This window comes from Pararge aegeria, chromosome 5 (genome assembly GCF_905163445.1).
Source record: "Pararge aegeria chromosome 5, ilParAegt1.1, whole genome shotgun sequence".
NCBI classification, from domain to species: Eukaryota; Metazoa; Arthropoda; class Insecta; order Lepidoptera; family Nymphalidae; genus Pararge; species Pararge aegeria.
Window position 1 is genome coordinate 15,182,773 of NC_053184.1, and position 22,818 is coordinate 15,205,590.

The window sequence follows — 22,818 nt, forward strand, 5'->3', positions numbered from 1 at the left end:
AGTAGCGCCTGCTTTTTTCAATCTTATTGCAACTTGAAAGTGTTTTCTGGGGCTTACTACTGTTGCTTAAAGCAGTGTTATTTTTGTATTGTTGACGTTTTGTTCTCGCATTACAATCCTTATTTTAGGATGTCTAATAAACTTTTATTTTAGAATAATACTTAACGTTTTAAGCGATGGAAGTAGTAAAAACCTTTAAAGAGCGTCGACTGTGTGATTCTGTAAGGCTGCATAATTATTATTGACAATTGAAAATTGGGACTAAATATTGTCAATAACATTGACTATGTGTGGGCCACCTAAGGACTCCGTTTTTTCTATTACGAGAAACGGAACTCTAAAAACGTTCGCCGGGCCCCTTAGTTCAACGCACCAGGTCGTCGCACCACGGTATACCGTACGATACCATAAGAAATGTACGCTGGGGCAAACAGGCCTGTTATACATATGCAGTGATCGCTCAACTCTGAACATAATGTACTGAATGGAGCCACTTCCCAATTTGGGCGGACTACTGGCCATTATCATCGGAATGTGACGTCACTACGGGAAACGAGTTACAGGTGCAAGATTAGCGTGCAAAACGTGAACAAAATTTGTATTTATTTATAATGACAAGCCGTTTCAAAGAAAAGGTTGCTTGACACACGAGCAGATAGACAAACATATCGTTTGTGGTGTACCTCATCTCCGTACATATCTTAAATTTATGTATGACTTTTTAAAAGATCTAATCTTCTTTTTAGACGTTAATAGCCTGGTGGTTAGGACTTCGGCTTTACTTGCGGGGGCTGAGTTTGAATCCCAGCTCACCTTTAACTTTGCAAAGTTATGTGCGTTTCGTGTTCAAGCAATTAAAATATCACCGGTAAGGTGACGGAAAACATCGTGAGGCAACCTGCATGCCTGATAGTTCTCCATAATGTTCTCAAACGCGTGTGGAGTCCGCACTGAGCCAGCGGAGCGTGGCCTAAACCCCTTCTCCGTTTGGTAGGAGACCCATGCGCTGTAGGTAATGAAATTATGATGATAGATTTAGATACGTGCTAAATTATTTCAATCGCCCTGTAAAGGTAGGTAGGTTGGTATTATCTGTTATGGTCTTATCAATATTGATTACAGATAATAATAAACATTGCAGTTATTATTCATAAGTAGGTAGCTAGCTAGGTACTCATTTTATCTAGCAACGGGGTCTTGAACTACCTTTTTTGAAGCGCTTAATAAACACAAGGACTATTGTAAAATAGAAAAGGAATAGGTAAACAGTGAATGCATTTTTCAGCTTAAGCCCATGAGAATGTAACCCAAGCCATATATTTTAAGTAATTTAGGCCCAGAAGAGTTGGGGCGTGTAAAAGAGGAGTTAGAAGCTTGGTTCTACATAAGACCTGATAACTTTGACAGTGCAAGTCATATTTTTTTATTAAAACTCTTTATTTTTATACCTCTACACAGTTAGGAAAATAAAGGACGAATAGAGAGAAATATAAAGACTGGAGGAGAATACAAAAGGCGGCCTTATCGATGCTATATGCTTGATGGATATACCTACCGATTTTCCACAAAATTTTCAGGAAAATATTGGAATCAAAATTCACCATAACAGTTTAGTTTTAGTTTAGTTTAAGTTTTTTAGACTAAAGTTGCTGCTCAGAAATCTTTGCTAGAATAGAAGGGCGGCCTTAGATAACAGAATTTAGGTATCTATCGAGCTTATTATTAAAAATCAAGTTGTAAAAAAAATAAAGATACCTAATTGTACCTAACTAAAACAATTCCATTACTGTAAAAGCAATACTATGTATGTACGTACTTCTTTTATGTAGATAGTTACAAAGGTACCTACCAAACAAGGCAATAAAAAACATATTTTTTATCTTTGATATCGCTTATTCGCTGTAGGATCAACTGTGCCTATCTAGGTAACAATTCGCCGATTCGCGATCAAAGCCGGAAAGATAAATGTTTTAAATTCATGTGAAATTGAGACAGAGTTACCTATTTTATGTTATAATATAACTAAATAGCTACAGTGCAAGAATGCTATATCATTGGATTCTTGAGTATTTGTCAGGGTAAAATTTTTTCACAAAGGCTAATTACGCGGAAGAATAAAATATAATCAAAGATGAAATAGGTAGTTAACCTAGGTACTTGTTAGGTACTTTGCTGTCTCGAATCATTCCGGTAGGCTAACATGGCCCCTAAATAGTCCGAACTCTCAAGTTACAATAATTCAAGATCTACATACCTAGGTATTTGTTAAATTTCATTCAAGACAGTTCCGCTGAGTAAGCTTAACAATATTTGCGTATTGAGAAATAACGGCGGCATGCGCCAGAACTTCACAAACAATTTAATTTAAATCAAGATTTTTTATACCAAATGAAATAATTGTACTTTCGAACCAAATTCCTTAATTTTTTATCTAGGTACATAGGTATATCTAATAGGTAAGGGTTGTCAGTAACTGTTTACCGATGTTCTGTAGGAATGCAGGTAGATATAATGTAAGAACGCACCGTTGATTTCAAAACAAGGTCGGTCAGAGCGCTGCCTTGTTGGTACTGTTATCACCAACGCTCTGATCGGAATTCGATTTGATCTTATGGTTTCTGCATTTATTCGTACATTGGCGAATTTTGGTGCGGTAGCTACAAACAATTGCCCTGTGATAAGTCAGCAATAACAAGGTCAACTTACCGGGTCGATGTCCGCGTCCCAGACATCCTTCAGATCGTTGGAGATGTCGAAGTAGCTCTCCATGTCGGGGCCGATTTCCTACGACGGCCTCCGACTTGCACTTTAGAGAAACTTCACTGAGCACAGCTAGTCACGCTTCTGGGCCTTTCCCCAAGTGCGAAACTCGGATGGAATGTAAACTTGTAAAGTAAACTTGCACTACAACTTTGTCAATACGAATAATATACTTTGTTTTATTAATAAACACTCAATCGTACACTTTTAGCAGAGTTTGGAGTTTAGTTTTCACTATCCCATTTGTTTTTCAAATAAGGTTGTTACTTTTTCGTGCAATCTCACTGCACGCGAGGAATGTTTTGTTAGTAGTTGATACACACGCACGCGGCGAAGTTTGGCCGGCGAATGCCAGGCGGCGATGACCGCTCCCCCCTCCGCCCCACCAGCTTCCATTCATAACGTGATAGGGGGTAAGCGTGGTGCGGGGGTGTACTTTAGAACAACACTTTCAATATCCTGATAAGACTTAGTTAGGTATCAAGATAAGAGGAAACAATATTCATTACCAAATATCGATTAAACCAAGAAATTGTCGTGAATTCAACAGCAGGTGCCTGCTTATTTACATATTAATGGTAAATTGGAAAAAACCACGGCAAAGCAGTGTCGTAATCTTTTTATCATTTTAGTACTTAGGTATTTGGAATACTGTTACTTTTTTATGATAGGTAGCTACGTATCTACAGACTCTAGCTGTTTATCCCATTAGGTCCATGTGCTTCGCTGCACTAATGAGTTTGTGTATACCTGCCTACTACCCAGCCAGGTAGGAACGAACGAACTAAGTACCCAGGTTTGCAGGCCATTACACCACCGTGAACCCTCCTAGTTTTGCATAGGGTTTTTACTTAAACTCATACGTAAGTACTGGTGCTACTTTATTAGCCTCAGCTTATTAAAGTCCCACAGATAAGCATCTCATGAGTTACGGGCGGGTTGGTGAAAATCTTAAGCCCGTTCGAATCCCGTTAAGAGTCCTGTCAAACAAAAAAAAAAATAATTAAAAAAAAAGAGCTACACAACTGTGCCTGTGTATATCGTAGTAGGTAAGTATGTAGATTGTATTAAAAGTACCCACCTATTATTTCTAAATCTCTAAAATGCAATCTATCTCTGAACTAAATAACGTTAAGACTGATTCAGCCGTTGAACCAAGCATAGCTTACATATCATAATATTTATTATACGTAACCGAAATGTTATTTTCCCGATTAACCGACCGATGGATAGGATAAAAATATCCTATAACCATCTCCAGGATGCGAGCTTTCATAACCTGTGTCTGACTGTCTGTGCTAAGAACTACAAAGTCATGAAAAAGTAAGAAAAAAATAATTTTGTAGGTACTTACTATATACACATAAGACAAACACTACCTACACCGCTTCCATAAGTGCCCGTGCGACAACTCCACCAGCCAAACCCTTGACTATCTATTCCGGGAATGTCCCCGCTTCGGAAGACTCCTTCTTGACCATGAAATCCTCTGCGCTTGGGGCGTCCCCGTATGAGCTGCGGTCTCTGATGCGAAAAAGAACTGCCTTGCAGTCTTACGCCGACATTGGTAACCACCATCTTGGGTGGCCTCAAGCGATTCAACAATACATAGTAGATTATCAATTTTTAGTTATAATTATTGTGTAAATTTTATAGTTATAGTTTACCTATGTGTATAGGAAGAACAGTCCGGTCGATGTATCAAGTGGCAGAAGCAGGGCTGTTCTTTTCCAAAAAAAAATTATCGTAGAAAAATAAATAATTATAAGCATAAAAATATCATAATGTAGACTAAATAAAAAAAAATACTATACATCTACTTGGAAGCCAAGTTAAGTTAGTGGTAGGTTAATTGCGGCGTTAGGTTACGTCCACCTAACATAACTTAATGCCGTGACAGACGATCACTCGACTAAAAGAAAATGTCTACCTACCTGCTAGTAGGTACGTAGTTCGATAGGCTACTCCTGTTCGAAATATAAACATAAAAGTGTAGTGGCTTCTAAATTTGTAATTTAAAAAAAATTGGTGCATACTAGCCAGACGCCAAATGTTCCATTCCGAAAAAAAAAGTAAGCCACTTCAATTCACGTACGAACGAAATCAAACCAAAAGCGTTAGAGGTGGACTATCTGTGGAAATGTATCTGACAAAACCTAATACAGCTTAGAAATGGTAAGAATAAAACACATGCATTTATATTTCTTTTATAAAGAACTTTATTCTGATAGAAATAATAAAAATTGCACATCAGATCTTAATTTATCAAATTAGTTGCCTCACTATATACAATTTTAAGACATTCTTTATTTATATACACAGTCAAATAAAATAAATAAATATACTACGACATATCGCCATCTTGTCCTGGCGTTCTGGGTACTAAGTTGACTGATGAATATATTACTTTTATGAATAATATACATAAATACAAAATATACAGTTTAACACCCAGATACTGGAAAACATTCATATTTCAATTAGTTACAATAACATTATTTAAATAAAGGGTGTTATAGTTCATCAGTTAAAAATTCCTTATTTTTTAAATAACGCTTCTACTAATGACTGAAAAGTTTTTTTTTTTAGTGTACAGGTTGTGTTGTCAGTGAGGTTGTTTATACCATTACGTTTGGAAGTTAGGCCGAGCTACCTATTACTATTACCTATTCTTAAAAGAAAAATTAAATTCATTTGAAGAATTAAATCATTTGAAGTAATGTTACAATAAAAGTAAATAAAAAAAATCATGTATAAATATTATTTTTAAGTTAGTAGGATCGGTTGTAGCCCCCCCCTTACAATTAGGTAATGTATGTTCGCTTCATAAGTGCCTGATATAGTGCCTACAGAAAAAGTAAGCTAATTTAGTTGATGGAGTGTTATTTTTGTCCGTTCTTCTTGGTCGGCACCGTGAAGAGCGAGGGTACGTGAGAGTGCAAGGCGGAAACACCCCCGTGCAGGACGCATACGCGTGGCGCACCGCACTTCACCAGGTACTCGCTGAACTGTAAACGTTACATCATAAAACAAACTTGCAGATATTGTTGTTTTACCCGGGTCCCGGGCTATCAAAGAATATATTTAATCACTAAAAGGTAGGCCCCGACTATAGCCTTAGCCAGAGCCTTTTACAGGATTGTACCGGAAATTATAATTTCCGAAAAGCCCCCGATGGGGCTCAAACCAGTGGTCGTCCTAATCTTGCCGCCTTTTTTAACCTCCGAGGCAAAAACAATCGGGTGTCCAGGTATAAGTTAGATGTGTGTGTTTTTGTTTGTGCGTGTGTGTGTGTGTGTGTGTGTGTGTGTGTGTGTGTGTGCGCGTGTGTGTGACCGTGCGTGCGTGTGTATGTGCGTGTGTATGCGGGTGTGCGCTTCCGCCTGTGGCATCATATTCTCCGTACGGACCAATTTTAATTTTGTTATTATTGTTGTAAAGTGAATCAGTCTGGAGTGTTCTTAGCTATGTTTAATGAAAATTGATTCAAGATGGCCACCGCTGCAAAATAGCAGATTGCATTCATATTCTCTGTTGGATATATTACGGCCAAATGAATATCCTACAACTGGGTATACGTCTCTCTCAAAGGAAATAAATTTAGAGCAACGACCAACCACGCTCGATGATTAGGTACATCATAGCTAAAAGCAACATTCTAAAAATTTGATTCAATTTGATTGCTTCCGCCCCTTTATATGCACATACCTATGGGTGAATCATATTATTATAATTTGATAAAATGAGATCTCACTAGGCATGCATCAATACAAAGAATTATCTAGCTGAATTTAGTTTTGAATTAATAACCACTGGGAACCACTAACCACTCCTTGATTAAACATAATAATATATAAATTTAAAATTTAAAACCTCGGCTTTCAATATACTGTAGGTACATCATTCTAATTGTCAAGACCTTTTATTTGATAATCGTATTGAGGGAGGTCAGGAAAAAAAATGTAATTCGCAATTTGGTTGTGGCAAAAAACTTAATAAAAAAAAAAAAAAATATGTTTGTACGTCTAAAATTTCTACCGAATCTGTCTAATGCCGAATCTGACGAATGCGGAACCTATCCAACATCGAATAAAGGGTTCGGGATACACGATGCCACAGACAGACACACACACACATAAACATACATAAAGAATTTTAATCCATATCGAAAAAAATGGATTTTTGATGATTTTTTAAAATTAAAAAAAATTCTGAGCGACCTTTTAAAAACATTTTTTTGAGCTGTCCTTTGGAGACAGCTCATAAAACATCGAAAATAGTAGGTTTTTTTGCGCCACCCTAGTGTATACAACATTATATAATAATAAGTATATTATAAACTTTCTAGTGTATCGTGAAAGATATCAATGTCAGGGTTTGCCAGGTTGTTGTAACTATTTACTAGACGATCAATTGGAGCGAATCTGCCTAGATTACTTTATGAAAAATGCGCTGAGAAAATATTTGACAGTAATTATTTCACCTCTAATGTTCTAAACTTTTACCATAAAATGGGGAAAATGGGAAAAGTTTTTGAGCTAGCAACATTCGCGGATGTAAAGTGAGACGTGTGCGGAACGTTTTCACTGTTTTGGACAAAATGCACTGCATACAATAATGGCTGAGAATGTTCTTAATTCCATGAGTCTAACACTATTGCTTTTAAAAACTTAGGTTGGTTATATGATCGTGTTCTAGAAGAAATAGAATAACTTACAAGATGAGCAGTTTCGTCCTCTGCTGAAGCGATAACTATAATTTTCTTCGTCTTAATCGCCTCAGTCAAGGTCTTGAACGGCTGAAGCCCCAATGACCTCAGTTCATGCTGGCCAAGGTGTACACCACTGTACGGTACATTTATACTGCCATCTATGCAACTCTTCTCGTATCTGTGCAAGGACAAAAACGAGTTTCATTTAAAGCAATCAAACCTCATAAAAGTGGTATAACATGTTAGTGTAACAGCAAGAAATAATATAGTGCACAATTGTGTGTGCAAACACAGGCACGTCCCAATGTTGGCTGGTAGAAAATGCTTTAGCATTATGTCCTCCTTTTATAAAGCGATTTAATTTTGGTTGTGCAATAAATGCACAAGTGTGTGTGCAAACACGGGCACGTCAGCATGTTGGCTGTTAGAAAATGCTTTAGCTAAAAATAAAGATTTCTTTTTCTTGGTTGTGCAATAAAGTTTATAAAAAAAATTAAAGAAATTGTTACAAGAGCACCACTAATTTCAGAGCTTACCTAAACAAACACACCAGACCAGAAATGTCTACCTTTTATAATATGAGTATATAAGTGTATATATAGAAATCATGAAATGCACTTGAAGACGACTTTGGCGACCTCCCCGGCGCAACGCTGAGCGCTATGAATTTAAGCAGGAGGTCCCGGGTTCTATTCCCAGCACGGGTAATTTGGGAATTCATAATATCTCAATTTTGTCTGCTCTGGACTGGTGGGAGGCTTTAGCCGAGGCTAGTTACCACCATACCGACAAAGACGTGCCTCTAAACGATTAAGTGTTCCGGTGCGATGTCGCGTAGAAACCAATTAGGGAAGGGGTATGACTACCATACTCCCTAACAGGTTAGCCCGCTACCATCTTAGACTGTTTCATCACTTACCACCAGGTGAGATTGCAGTCAAGGGCTTACTTAAGAATATAATAGAATAGAAAAACTTTATTGCAACACAACACAATAGGAAATCACAAGGAAAACAGTAATAGAACTTAGTGCTAGGGTGCCAAGGAGGCCTTATCATTTGGCCATTAAAAGTAATCTTTTAAAGGCAACCTGATGATAAAAAAATTAAAAAAACTTACAATAAATTAGATCTGATGTCCACAACGCAGCATTTATCTTGACACACCAGCGAGAAGAAATCTGACAGGCTGAGGTGTGGACATATCTCAGTCAGAAGTACATCCATAGGAACTTCGACGATATCCTGGAGATAGATTTAATTGGTAGAGTAGGAATATTTTAATTTCACATTCTACACAGTACAGAAGGTAGATTACAAATAATAAAACTCTGCTGCACATTATTTAATATTTCAATAAAATATTCTTGGCTTTTAGAACTACTGTTTTAATGGCAGATGAGCAAACAACGCAATAAAGTAAATTGGTGCATTGCAAAAATACCTACGTTATGAAAAATAGATGACCACTGAAAAAGTAGAAATATTGTTTAAAAAAAGTTATTGAGATTTTTTCTTCCTTTTAATATTATCCGTTGTAGAAAAATATTTATGATTCTTTTTTTTATTATTATCCATAGGCCAGTGCTTGACAATCATGCCCGTTAGAAAGCAATGATGAGGTCTAGGTTGGTGCACGCTTGCCTAGAAAAAGCCTATTCACTCTAGCCTTGAAGGTACTCAAACTATACGTGGCAAGAAACACAGTTGCCGGGAGGGTTCCGCATCTTAGCGGTACGTATTAAAAATGTGGATAAAAAACGTTTTCTTCTTTTATTTTTATTTCGTCTTTTATTTTTGTGTTTTTCTATATTATTATTTTACTTTGTCAATGATTATTATTTTAATAGAAAATTAGTTGAAGGAAAAGCAAGTGTTTTAAGTAATCACAACATCATCATCACATATTTGATCTTTCCGATTAGATTCTTTATTAATTTCGGGCATAATAATATCAAAGATTTCGAGATAAACAATCTACAAAGTTTAGGTTCAGCTGTTATATTCCAAAATATCAACCAACCGGTACATTTTTAAATTAAGTCTAAGAAAAATAACTACAGGTAGGTACCTAAGTCATAAAATGGACACATCATTGCAAAGGTTTATTATTGATATACTTGACCTTGAACTTTCCATTTAATTTTTTTTTTATTCTTCTACAATTTAGTCCTTGGCTGCAATCTCAGGTGGTAAGTGATGTCTAAGATGGGAGCGGGCTAACCTGCTGGGGAGTTTGGTAGTTATACCCCAAATCGGCTTCACCCTAAAGTTCACTTCACTCACCATTCTGCTTCGGAACACTAAATCGCTAGCGGCGCGTTTTGTCGGTAGGGCCTAACTAGCCACGGCCAAAACCTCCAACCATACCAGACCAGAGAAAATTCAGTAACTATAAATTCCCGATTTACCCCTGCCGGGAATCGAACCCGGGAGTTCTTGCTTAAATTTACAGCGCTCACCTTTGCGCCTGGGAGGTCATCAAAATACCCGCGAAACTCGCAATGCAGCGAACTCATTTACATTCATATCAAAAGACCGTGCAATTTCCTCTTTACTAATTAAGTAGGTAATATTAAATTGACACGCTATTCTCGGCCGATCATAAGTTAATGCATGTGTCATAACTCGGAAGTCGGTAACAATACTGCGAATACGCTAAGTACTTGTTATTTAATGGTGATTGGACAATGGGCTGGTATAATTGGCGGACTATTAGCGTTTATGGCCCGACTCAGCTCCTTAAAATAACAATAACAGCTGTTGGCCGCGACTTTGTCCGCACTTTTCTTTAAATCTCACGAGTCAAAGAAAAGTGCGAACTTTTTTTTGACTCGTGAACTTCTATGAAAATTATAAAAATGAGAAAATTATTTTATGAAATTTTGCATAGAAGTAGTCTGCATGCTGAAGATACACTTTATAATTTAAAAAAAAGTTCTTGCGGGATTTTGACGGCGCGACGTCGCGGGCAGCGCCTAGTGTTTTATATTTGAAATTGTATTATCATTTAAATTGTTATAATGATTCTTTGATGCTTTTTAATTTTTTTATTTCATTACAAGTTAGCCCTGGACTGCAATCTCACCTGGTATTAAGTGATGTTGCAGCCATTTTAAAAGATGGTAGCGGGCTAACCTGTTTAGGAAGTAAACATACATATCCCGAAAGGTGCTTACAAGTATTTCTTTGTACGCACACTTCGGGACTGTTTTCGATAGCGGGGTCAGGGGGATTGCAAGATAGAATAGCATAAAAAAACTTTATTGCAACACAATACACGAGAAAAACAGTAATAGTACTTAGTGCTAGGGTGCAAAGGCGGCCTTATCATGATCTTTTATAGACAACCTGAGCGTGCAGCGCCGAAAGAAAGGTGATAAAAAGGTGTATATCATTACACTACGGTGTCTTATTCGTTTTACGTTGCTTACCATTGGATCCTTTATTTCTGGTTCATTTGTGAATCTTCTGTAGCTAATACTCTTTGGTGAACTTCGACACATTTCTATGGATTCCTAAGTAAAAGAAATTTAAGTAGGTATATTAATTATTTCTACAATCGGAACATTTACAGTATCAGATTATATCACAATAATCTATAATAAACAGTGCACTATTTTAACGTCCGATGGGACCTACCTATTTACGAGATCAGTGGCGTGCACTAAAATTTTTGTATAACTCAAAAGAGAGAAGGATTTTTAAATTTTATGCCATCTTTCTTTCTTATGCATACCCTGGTCAAAAGCCCTGTGCACGCCACTGTACGACATAAGACGTTTTTAGGTTCACATTATTTCGTATCGATTTCTCAGCACTCCGGTCAAACGAGGTAATGTTAATCACACCATTGTAAAATAGAGATCTTAAGGATCAAATCAACGTACGATTCATTAATATACGTCACAATTTTTGGTGGTCCTATTCCACATACAAAAGCGATCGTCGTTTATCCCTTGTCAGTGCATATAAACGGAAGGTACCTTTTTTGGCTCCCACTTATGCTAGCCGTGCAGAGCTATAAGTTAATTTATAGCTTAGCATGGCACTGGTTTTTTAGCGGTTTTATGTTATGCGTGCAAGAAAGCATTACCTACTCCTTCTTTTAACTTTTGACATAAATAAAGACAATTTTCTCAGCCTTTCACGGTTCGCGGGCATGTATAGAGTGATTGTGCATTTTGATTTCATGGCCGTTAAGCAGCCGTCTATAATTATGGATTTCAAGTCGGAAGCATCTAATATTAGCATGCTAATTTTACGAGATACGCGCCGCGAAATAGAAAATTTATCGATCGACTAAGTTTATCGACTAAGTATAGCGAGCGGTTAATCCAAAACTTCTACGTTAAAGCCGTGACATGACCGGATTCGAATAAAGAAACTTTGCAATATGCAATTTTCTGTTTTTGCAATTATTTTCAATGCATTTTAGGAGTCTTACGGTTATCATAAATTAGATTTTATATTGTAGGTTTAGCGTTTTACCGACACTTGGAGGAAATATTATTTTTAATTTTATCCCAATGTTTTTATAAATAACAAAAAAAACGCGTTTTAAATTTTCTGTAACTTTGACATATTTATCTATCGACAAAATTTTACTGAATCGTGTAAAGCGGACAACTTAGTAAGATGTATCATTCTATACAGAGATTTTTAATAGTTTAAAGTTTTATTAACCTCATTTAGCAGCACTAGACACTTTAACTAACTTACTTGACTAAAAATACTTCAGTTAATCGGATTATTCTTATAGTATTGCATTACGTTATTGCTGAATTATTATAATTAAAAAAATGCAAATCCTGGTTATATTTGCATCAAAATTTCTAAGCTTCATAAGTCGATATTAGACTAATCCAAAAAAAAAAAAAAATCCTCATCTGTAATTCGAATACTCTTTCTCAAAGATAATAATAGATCTTGACTTAAGATTATTCGAACTTTCAGTACTTTTTATCAAGCTATAAATGTCTAATGAGATACATTTTAAACTTCGTTCGTTTTCGACCTGATATAGAAACTTCGTTCTACGTCATAACGTTTCTTATATGGCATTTAATGGCCTTTTTAACAAAAGTACAAAACTTTGTCATACTTCAACTGACCTTTAAAATGTTATAGCGTGAAAAAAATGTATAACTATTTCAACATTACACCACGTTTAATAACAAAGACCTAAACATTGCTCACCTTTACACACTCTCCAATGTCAATCTCAGGCAGATCGGAAAACAGTAAAATACACTCATTAAAGCCAGACTCCAAGAGCGTAACTCTCAATTGCCGAAGAATTCCGACACCCATGAAAAGGGGTAGAGACGTCCCCTCCACAAGAAGTGCGTCCCACAGGTGCACAATTTTATGTAGAGGAAATACATCTGCAACCGATATTTAGATATTTAGTAGAAGTAGTAGAGCCTATCGTTACAAAGCTCGCCCGGGCAAGTAATTTCACCATAATTATTTCTGCCGTGGTTTAACACCTACGCCTCAGATAAATGGACTAAGGCGATATTTTGTGGGACGTTTTCATTAATTGCACTGCGAAGTGTTGCTGTTGATGGGCGATGTCTTCCTAGGAATCGGGACAGCGCCACCTAGTTTAAAATAACGGGGAACAGGGCTTGTCACTAGATGGCGCTCTTTCTGTACCTACTATATAAAGTAAACGTTACCTACGTTTACTTTATATAGTAGGTACAGAAAGTTTCATACTTTGCCCTCTGGTGGGCTATATTTTTATTTATTTACTACTTGTATATTATACTAGTGCCACAAGTGGCTAGTGTAGTGGCTTCACTGTGCAGTACGTTATTATGTTGGTAAAGTAGGTATGTATTATTAAAAACTAAATAAAGAAAAGTACAAAAAAAAAAGAACAGTAGACACTAAAAGTTAGATAAATGCTGCCCAACGACTGTACATCGCGACATCACTTATAGAACATTTTCAGTTCTTAGTGTAATACTAATCAATATTTCCTACTTGCCTCGGAGAGCAAGTTAAGCCTTTGGTCCTAATTAAAGGGCATAATATAACCAAGAGGCATTTTTTCCGCAGTGTCATGTTAATAACATTGAATCAAGAACATATAGAATCCCCCCGTCCCCACGTCCCCATTCAGTAATTATTGTATGCAGTGCATTGTGTCCAAAAACAGTGAAAACGCTCCGCGCACGTCTCACTTTTCACCCGCGGAATGTTGCTAGCTCACAAACTTTTCCCCATTTTTACATTTAATCAAACATTAGAGGTAAAACAATTACCGTCATCTGCTAAATGGTACGAAGTGACTAACCTAACCGTTTGTTCGAGAAACTATTCCAAAGTGGAGTGGTTTTGATGCTTCAATATTAATCGTGTGCACGGTTTCTGTATGTACTTAATTCTGTGACTAATAAGACTGATTATGAGAATCATGATGACAACACAACTTAAAATACTTACGTGAGAACATCGTTAAGAACCACGGTATAGCGAAGAGTTCTGGCACAAAGTTTATTTCGTGCAAATGCGTTGCCAAATCCGGTTCGTGAAAGGCCGTCATCTGCCAGAACTTGGCTAAATACTCCTTAATGACTGCACTGTTGTCTTTTAAGAAGAACTTGTGAAGGAACTTTGGTACGAAGGCCGATAGGCACGCAAAAGCACGTGCTGTAAAAAATAAAAAGAAATCTAAAATTAAACATAACTGTGAGCCGTTAAATAGTATGCGAAACACACTCCTAAATTATGCCTAAATATGGAAGAAAAAAAAATGAAAATCCTAAAATTTAAGTCAAATCCCAGATTTAGGAGGGGCAAACTGGGATTAAAGTTCCGGGTACGATACTAAGGGGGCGCAAAACTTTCGTTTGTTTCAAAAGAAATTTGATCTTGAATTATGATGTGTCTGCTTTATCTGCACCGAAAATTAATTTCCGGAAAGACACGAAGACGCGTTCGAAGCCGCGGGCAACAGCAGCTACACCATAAAGATTCTCTTGGTTTTCGCGGGGTATAGCAAATTAAGCTTAATTTTCATAATATATCATGGAATTCCGCAATGTAACGCCTGCTTCTATCCAATCCTCATTTGTATAATTTTTCCAACACAATTAATCTCACGTGTTGGTAGGAAGAGTGTCAAATTTTCGACCCGAAATTTAACTGCGACATTAAATAAAATAAAACAAAAATACTATGACAATACACGCAATAATCGCTAGCCCGAAAGTAAGCGTAGCTGTTTTGGGTACTAAAGTAACTGATGAATATTTTTATGAATAATATAGGTACATATATAGTTATAAATTAATATACATTGCTTACCTTCGTTACAAAAATTGAGATACAAGAACGGGGCAGTCAAAGAGTCCAACCCTTGCCAATACACATACTGTGGGTTTGTCAACAGCCACGCTTTCAGTAACCTCTTGAGGGTTTTGTGTCCCGCGGCGCCACATAGCAACCAGCAATATTGATGACACCGGGGTATGTCTACATCAATCTGCGGCAATTGTGACGATTACGATCCTTGCCGTGTCTATCAACAGCAGTGGGGTGCACAGGAATTTGGACCATGGTAAGCATATAGAAGTAAAATAGCAAAACCCTTCGCCGTTGCCAGTGATCCCCACTGATCTACAGTGGAACAAATGCAATGACCAGTCATTGACATGCAAACAATTATGGAAAGCGATTACTACCCAATCCAAATTTTTTTTAAATGCGGTTGCCGAGCTCGATCTTATTTGTTTTTTTTGATAAGACGTGTCGATATTTTTAAATCGATCCTAAAAGGATTGTTAGATGCTGTTACGTCTCACCTGAAGAAATTTTCACTACGTCTTTGAACAGTGTTAAGTTTAGGGTCTTATTGATAAACGTTTCATAACGTTGGAATAGTTAGGCAATATTTTGTCACGCTCAGAAATTCTATATGTTTTATCAACTGAAGTGTAACAAAAAGCTTCGTAACTAATCCGACTTTGTGTCTGGTTTATTAATAAGGCCCTAGATCTCTCTCCTAAGTTGTCCAAGGAAAAGTCGAAGGCACAAGAGAAGATTGCCCATGAGAAATAAAGGCTGCCGAGACAGGAGTTTTCAAGGAAGGCAGCTACCAGAGAAGAGTGGCGTCGGATAATCAAGCGTGCCACAACAATTAAGAAAGAGAGAAATCTCTCTCTCCCATAAGACATGAGAAGCTCTACGACCAGCTGTGGCACTGATCATGTTTATAACAAGCGACTCTTAACGCGAAATTTGCTTTAATGTCATAAACAAGTGATAACTTTTTAAATAACTATGTATAAATACTAAATCCGGCCCACATTACCTGTCTGTCAGTAGGCGTTGGGGTTTCCTTGTCAATCCTTTCGTACTGATCCTCTATATCTCCCACTACTCCTAGTAAAGCGGCCCATACTTCTCCTCTAACTAATGGTGGAATGTCGATTTCCGCTTCCGCTCTTATGTACTGTGCTGTATATGGGTAACCCTGCGTCGAAACAAAAGCATCCAGAGAATTCTTGAAAGTAATTCTTGCATAAATATTATTACACAGTAATAAGGATGCTAGCACTAGTCAAAATCTTGATGATCTATGTTTATTCTCAAAAAGAGATTAATCAAGTCACTCATATAGTAATCTGTGGGTGTTTGATATGAGTTTGTACAATAGCAGTGGCGTAGCAGTATTTATGTAGGTATATTATTCATGAAATTATTCTTCAGTTATCTTAGTACCCGTAACACAAGCTACGCTTACTGGGACTAGATGGCGATGTGTGTATTGTAGTAGTTTTATTTATTCATGTATACTTTTTGAAAGGTGTTATCTTGCATAACCCTAGAGTCAGACCTAAGCCAATTTCTAAATTTTAAACACTTTATATCGTCACATTTTATATCGTCTGCAAACACGGGTTTGCACAGTGTATGCAGACGATATAAAATGAAGAAAATCCCGAGTACGAGTTATAAATACTTAAGGGTAAGCTTTTTATAACTCTAACAATGCCTTTCCTTAAGTTTTTTATAACTCGTACTGGAATAAATAAATATACCACGACAATACACACAACGCCATCTAGTCCCAAAGTAAGCGTAGCTTGTGTTATGGGTACTAAGATAACTGATGAATAATTTTATGAATAATATATAAATACTTATAATATATAGATAAACACCCAGACACTGAAAAACATTCATGTTCATCACACAAACATTGTTCAGTTGTGAAAATTGAACTCAAGGTCTTGGACTCAGGGTCTTGGTCGCAGCCCATTGCGCCAAACGGCCGTCTTGAATAAACATACATTTAATGTAAATTAAGTAAGGTAAGGAAGATGCATCGTTCTGGCGTTCAAAATGTGGTAGGCATAAATTGAGATAATTTTGCTCTAATGAATAGGTACCTAAGATAAAAGAAGACTTAATTTTTTTTTTGTTAGCGATAGGCCAGCGCTTGACGACAATCATGCCCGTTAGAAAGCAATGATGAGGTCTAAGTTGGTGCACGCTTGCCGAGAAAAAGGCTATTCACTCTAGCCTTGAAGGTACTCAAATTATACGTGGCAGGAAACACAGTTGACGGGAGGGCGTCCCACATCTTAGCGGTGCATATCAGAAAACACACATACACATAAGGATGCCACCGCTCACGGTGTCTAGCTGTATTACTGAAGTATCAGCAACTTACGTGCAGTAATCTTTCGAACCAAAGAAGCCTATAGAACTGATATTCCGTATCTCTTTCCCTTATAATCTTTGGTAAGGCAACAGCGTCGTAATTTGTTTTCCTCTCGTGCATAAGTGGGTAGAAATCCTGCGGTGGTATATGACTTAGGCGATTCTTTAGCAAACCTAAGCTGTATTTCGCTATTCGACGGTCGAATAGCGCACCAGTCTTACCACCAAGCGTGCAACCATCTAATAGAATAGCTCTGTAACAAATCAAGTCATAAAAACTTTTTTCGCACTCACAACAATTGATTAATGGATGAGAGATCAAAATTTATTTAATAATAAATATCACTTAAACAGGAAAATATATACCGTATTTAGAAACTATTTAAAAATCGGATTAATTGCTAAATAAAAGGGGCCACGTGCCAATTATTTTGTCCAAAACCCTTAAAGTTAATCACGGGAGAGATGTTAACTTATTTGATTAATGGATGAGAGATCAAACTTTTAATGACCCTCTTTGGCAATTATAAATGTCACTTAAATAAGAAAATATTTACCGTATTTGGAAACTATTTAAAAATCGGATTGATTGCTAAATAAAAGGGGCCACCTGGCAATTATTTCGCCAAAAACCCTAAATGCTAATCACGGGAGAGACGTTAACTTATTTGATAATCTTTCAACTTTAAGTTGCAGTGATTAGTTCAAAATCTGTCTTTGTTAAAATTACTAGCCCAACTCATAGAGTTTTAGAATACATAACCTCTAATCAAATATAAGGTACAGCGCAGAAGAAGCAGGTTTTTTCTTGTGGAACTCCAATATATACAATGAATACTATCTTTACAGTGTAATTTTCAATTTCTTCAATCAGTTTTTATCATTGAATGAATGACTGAATACACATAAATAAATAAATAAAAATTTAACGAAAAGTATTTAATTTGGCAGCCTTATCGTTACATAGCGATCTCTTCCAGGCAACCAATGGCGTAAAACACAGCTCAAGAGAGGTAGGTGGTGCATATAAATAAACATATATATTTGCATGTATACCTACATAAATACTGTATATATATAAATATATATATATATATACATATCAATTTTTGATTGTAAAGTCATCATCTCCTGAGCATGCTCCGGAGTCGGAGCGAAACTTTTGAACCAGTACATTGCGGAAGATCTGTTTGGTGCAGAATACAAATATAGAAGAAATTTTAAAGTACGCAAACGGAGTATAGAAAATTAAACTCAAGGTTTATTGCTGATCATATATAAAAAACATTCCAGAAAGATGAGACTTACATAGGCATAGACAATATAGGTGGACTATTTTTAATCAATCCATTCTTCTTTAACTCAGCCTGTATATCCCCGCCAGTTAGCTGCCACCAGTAATAAAGATATTGTAGTTTACATCCCATCAAACCACCTGGCTTCTTTTTATCGATAGGCGTTTGAGTGTTCATTTGAGATAAATCTTTATGTACTTCTGCAAAAGTTGTCCTTTCACTCGGATATATTTTAAGGCATTTCTCAATTGTGTTTCGAATGTTTTCGGGAACTTTCTGAAATATTCGCAAAAAGATAATAACTCAAACTAATAATAAGGAAACCTGATGAATATCGTGGTAATCCTCCACCATATTAATCGGGTTTCTTTTCAGAAAATAATACAGTTCTAAGTTTTATGTGTATAAGAAATAGTAAGAGAATCTGTCAGTCCTTTCGTGAACAATAGAGAATATATCTGCAAAATTACATTTAAACCAGATAGAAGTAGAGAACAAACTTATAGTGCTTCAGTAAAAAGCTGTTCATTTCGTAACTGCTATAAGTCTCCCGAAAAGTGGCTGGTCTATTTTTCTTTTAAATAAAGGACAAAGTTTTGTCTTTAAAAAAAGTGCCCAAAATTGTATTGTGAATAATATAATATAATGTTTATATAATTTTTGGCCAAGTAGTTGTTTATATCCAAATAAACTTAAAATAATGATTTACTTGGAGTTACAAAATTAAATTTAAAGCCAGATAGAGAAGTAACTAATCGTAAAAAGTTCCGTAAAACTATACATTTAGTGACTGCTATAAGTCTCCCGTTTTAAAGTGGTTGGGTTGTCAGCTGTTCTATTGTTCTTCTAAACAAAGGCCTAAGTATTGTATTTAAAAATTTACTTAGAACTGACTTAAAATCGTTGTTGTTAAAGAAAGTCAGTAAAAAGTCAAAGTAAAAAATTCCTTTGTTTGGATTTGGGTGATTAAACATGGCAGAACTTTTGTTCGAAGTCACAGTTCGAGAACACATACCTTATAGGCATCATAACAGTCATGTTCTCTAGCTATCCTTTCTGCTGGGTTGTTAGCATGCATCAATGTTAGTATCCTTCTCAATATTGGACCCAGTTTTAGATTTGCCCAAAGCTTTCCAATACACATTTCTAGAAGAATGATACCAAACGCCCATATGTCGGCCGCTGGACCACCTCCATTTAGTATTGTCTCTGGGCTTAAATATCGAGGTAGCCTGTAATTATTTAGTTAATATGGGTCTATGCTTTTAAACAAATGGTCCTATTGGATTGTCCAACTGGGCTATGCCTAGTAGTAGATATAATACAATCTTCAGATATTTATTATGCACACTTTCTCAGTACATAAACAAAAAAACTCAAAATTTGTTGCATCTGAGTTATTTGATTATATATTATTCCTATTCTTCTACAGAGTAAATAACATTTCATACAAAAAAAACTGTAAAACCATTTCATCCTGACTGGATTTTCCTTGAATATGATGTCTCACACACAGACAAATAGTTTAAAATTTGGATAGAAGCAGCCATTACTGTGCGGAATTCCATGATATATTATGAAAATTAAAATCAAGCTTAATATATGTTTATATATATATATTATATATTTATATGTATGTATATATTATATATTTATTTTATAATTATATGTATTTAATTTTATTGTATCACCGGTTGCACTATCCCATTTTCCCTAACCTAATTCTCTACCATAAAGGGTTGTCTGGAGGAGATTGCTTAAAGCGATAAGACCACCTTTTGCATCTTATATATATGTATATTTTTTTTTATTGTTTTTGTTATTTCTTGTTTTCACTTTTAATTTGTGCAATAAAGACTATCTATCTTAATTTGCTATACTCTGCAAAAAGCATAAATATTGAGTATGCATAACTACTGCATGTTAGGATTTTCGAATTTTATGTGGAGGGATATCAATACTCACCCAAGTGGAAAAGGTACTTCATTCCCACCATACGTCATAAAATACAATCCATAGTTAAAAAGTTTAACTCTGCCAGTACTGTCCAACAGTATATTATCATCAGATAGTGTCCTATGCGTTATATCATTTTCATGAAGAAATTTCATTGCGTTTGCTACTTGAAGTGCTATGTTAACTACTTCCTCCATAGAGAATTTAGAATTGTACTCTGCAAGAGATTTCCCTAATGCCTCAGCAACTACTATGATTCTTTCTGCAATGTAAAAAATAATTATTTGAAATATATAAATTATACTGCAACACCACAACTATAAAAATTTTAATAAGAATATTGAACACCTTGTAAAATGTTGTTAGTCTTTGATTGATGATTTCAATACTGATATGATATTCTGTTTTAAAATTTCACAAAAGAAAGTATTTGATAATTTTTGTTAAAATTTTTGACAAAATGTTTTTTAAGATATTTCCTACTAACATTATTGACTGCAGTATAGAGCAACTATACATTTGAAAATATGTTTTCTCTTACCATGTTTCCCTCTAATAATATCCAGATATGTACACAAATTAGGATGCGAAATAGTTAATAGCCGCTGAGACCGCCCCAGTATAGTCACTGAACTGGGCGTCAAAGGCAATCCATTGCTCCCACAAGTCTCTCCTGGATGATTCTTTGCAAAGAAAGTGCATGCCGCAAACTTATAATTCTCTTCTACATTCATTCTGTTAGACAGGGAAGGAGTCCTTCAACTAGGATATAAACTGTACAACTAACTATCTGTAAAATAATTAATTCAAGTTTAAAGATTAATGATTATACAGAATACCTCACTAAAGTAATAAAATATCCACCGATTACAGTTACTGTGCCTACGATATGAATATAGTATTCGTACTGATATTACTACTTTCTAAATATTTAATATAAAAGAAAACAACATATAAACACACGAATTTATAAGATTTACAAAAACAATAACTAATTCAGTTTTCAGTTATTGACATCGGTTAATGACTTTGAGGTAAATAGTAAATATCACAGACCAGTACAAATTTACAAAAATAAATGGTTAAAATTCAATTCAACTCAATTCTTGTTTATGGCTTTAGAAATAGTAAATATCTCATCGATTAGATTATCGATTATCGATATGTTAATTCTGTCGGACATTGTCAGTGACAAATAGGTACCCTAGGGGCCTCAACCGAGTAATAAGAATAACTCAGTCGAAACGGCTGATAATAAGCCGAAAGTCTTGGGCCGCGCTCACTTTGGATGCGAATTATACCGTACGTAAACGTATGAACTCTGTTCGTACGAATTGAGTGCGCACACTGAACGTTTTTTAACGAACCGTCAACTAGACAGAGTACCGGTGTTAGCGCATACGTGAAGTTATGTTTGCTGCGATGAATAATTTTTATCTTTTATAATTTTTATCTTGTGGATAATCATCTTTTAAACCGTAAATTGCGACGCCGTCGTCGTTATCGTAAAACCGAATGGGTGCGCGACATATTTTTAAAGAAAGATGAATTCGGTGAATTTTTTCCCATTATGAATGATTATAATAATGATGATAAGTGATAACAGGAATAACTTTGATCTCACAAAGATTTATGTCCGTGAACCAAGTTAATTAACTTTTCTACATTATTGACGATGAACGCACGAACGTGTACTAAAATCCCAACAAGTTCGGATTGATTTCGGACGTACGACTTGCACGTACGTATACGTACGACTGGCTCGCGGGCAGTGTGAGCGCTTCATAGTACTCAGAAGGTCGGGAATATTCGTGCGTGTTCGTACATTTCTGCACGAATAAAATTCGTACGAAATGTACGTATCCAAAGTGAAATTTTAAGTGAAAATTTAATTTATGTACATAAAATTATAACAAAATTTAAAAAGAAAGTGGACTGTAACAATATTTCAATGTTTTGCCAAAAAACACTTTTTACTAGGCTGCATAAAATCAGTAATTCATTATTAAGGGTAATTTTTTATTTATTATTTATAAAAAAAAAGGTTTGGGTATGAAAATTGCTCTAACTTCATATCTCAACATTAAGTAGACTGTGAGATGTTAATAACAAAAAAAACCAAACCTGTCGAAGTTTGTTGTGGGCTCTTCTTAGACCAAGGCGCGTTCGGAACCCCCCTAGCTTTAGTTTTAAGTTAACAAATGCAGTTATTACCATCACTAACATTAGTGTAACATATTAAATGTTTGAACGCTTCATAAGTGCCAGTGACAGGCAAAAACATTCCATAAAGACAACATTAGGTCTACATGAATCAAACATTTTTGAATTTGAATTTGAACATGACATTGTTTTGCAGTCTTCTGACGTCATATGAAGAAGTAAGAACAGAGAGACAACCATAATGGCGTTTATA

At 35.7% G+C, this 22,818-nt stretch overlaps 2 protein-coding genes across 3 annotated transcripts in view; both read right to left on the reverse strand.

Moving 5' to 3' along the window:
• LOC120624070 (cyclic AMP response element-binding protein A) overlaps window positions 1-3,096 on the reverse strand; it is a 160,041-nt gene extending 156,945 nt beyond the window's left edge. For both annotated transcript variants that reach the window (XM_039890401.1, XM_039890400.1), the window contains exon 1: window positions 2,707-3,096. In XM_039890401.1, the coding sequence (XP_039746335.1) occupies window positions 2,707-2,769 (63 nt within the window). In that variant the 5' untranslated portion in view covers window positions 2,770-3,096. The remainder of the gene's footprint in view (window positions 1-2,706) is intronic.
• A 1,883-nt stretch (window positions 3,097-4,979) lies between these two features.
• Window positions 4,980-21,440, reverse strand: LOC120624008 (TBC domain-containing protein kinase-like protein). Its single transcript, XM_039890309.1, has 14 exons — window positions 21,267-21,440; window positions 20,944-21,192; window positions 20,412-20,664; window positions 19,462-19,678; window positions 18,460-18,722; window positions 17,162-17,405; window positions 15,797-15,958; window positions 14,791-14,968; window positions 13,927-14,133; window positions 12,670-12,857; window positions 10,905-10,988; window positions 8,591-8,715; window positions 7,478-7,649; window positions 4,980-5,768 (listed from the first exon to the last, which is right to left on the reverse strand). The coding sequence occupies exons 2-14, from the start codon at window positions 21,134-21,136 to the stop codon at window positions 5,643-5,645; spliced, it is 2,412 nt and encodes an 803-aa protein (XP_039746243.1). The 5' UTR covers window positions 21,137-21,192; window positions 21,267-21,440; the 3' UTR covers window positions 4,980-5,642.
• Window positions 21,441-22,818: the final 1,378 nt, after the last annotated feature.

Bases quoted from the DNA above. Each gene is read 5' to 3' on its own strand.
- LOC120624008 (XM_039890309.1), bottom strand. From the start codon at position 21,136: ATGAATGTAGAAGAGAATTATAAGTTTGCGGCATGCACTTTCTTTGCA. The intron at 19,679-20,411 runs GTGAGTATTGAT...AAATAATTACAG, and splicing joins GAAGTACCTTTTCCACTTGG to GCTACCTCGATATTTAAGCC. The intron at 5,769-7,477 runs GTAAGTTATTCT...TAACGTTTACAG, and splicing joins AGGACGAAACTGCTCATCTT to TTCAGCGAGTACCTGGTGAA.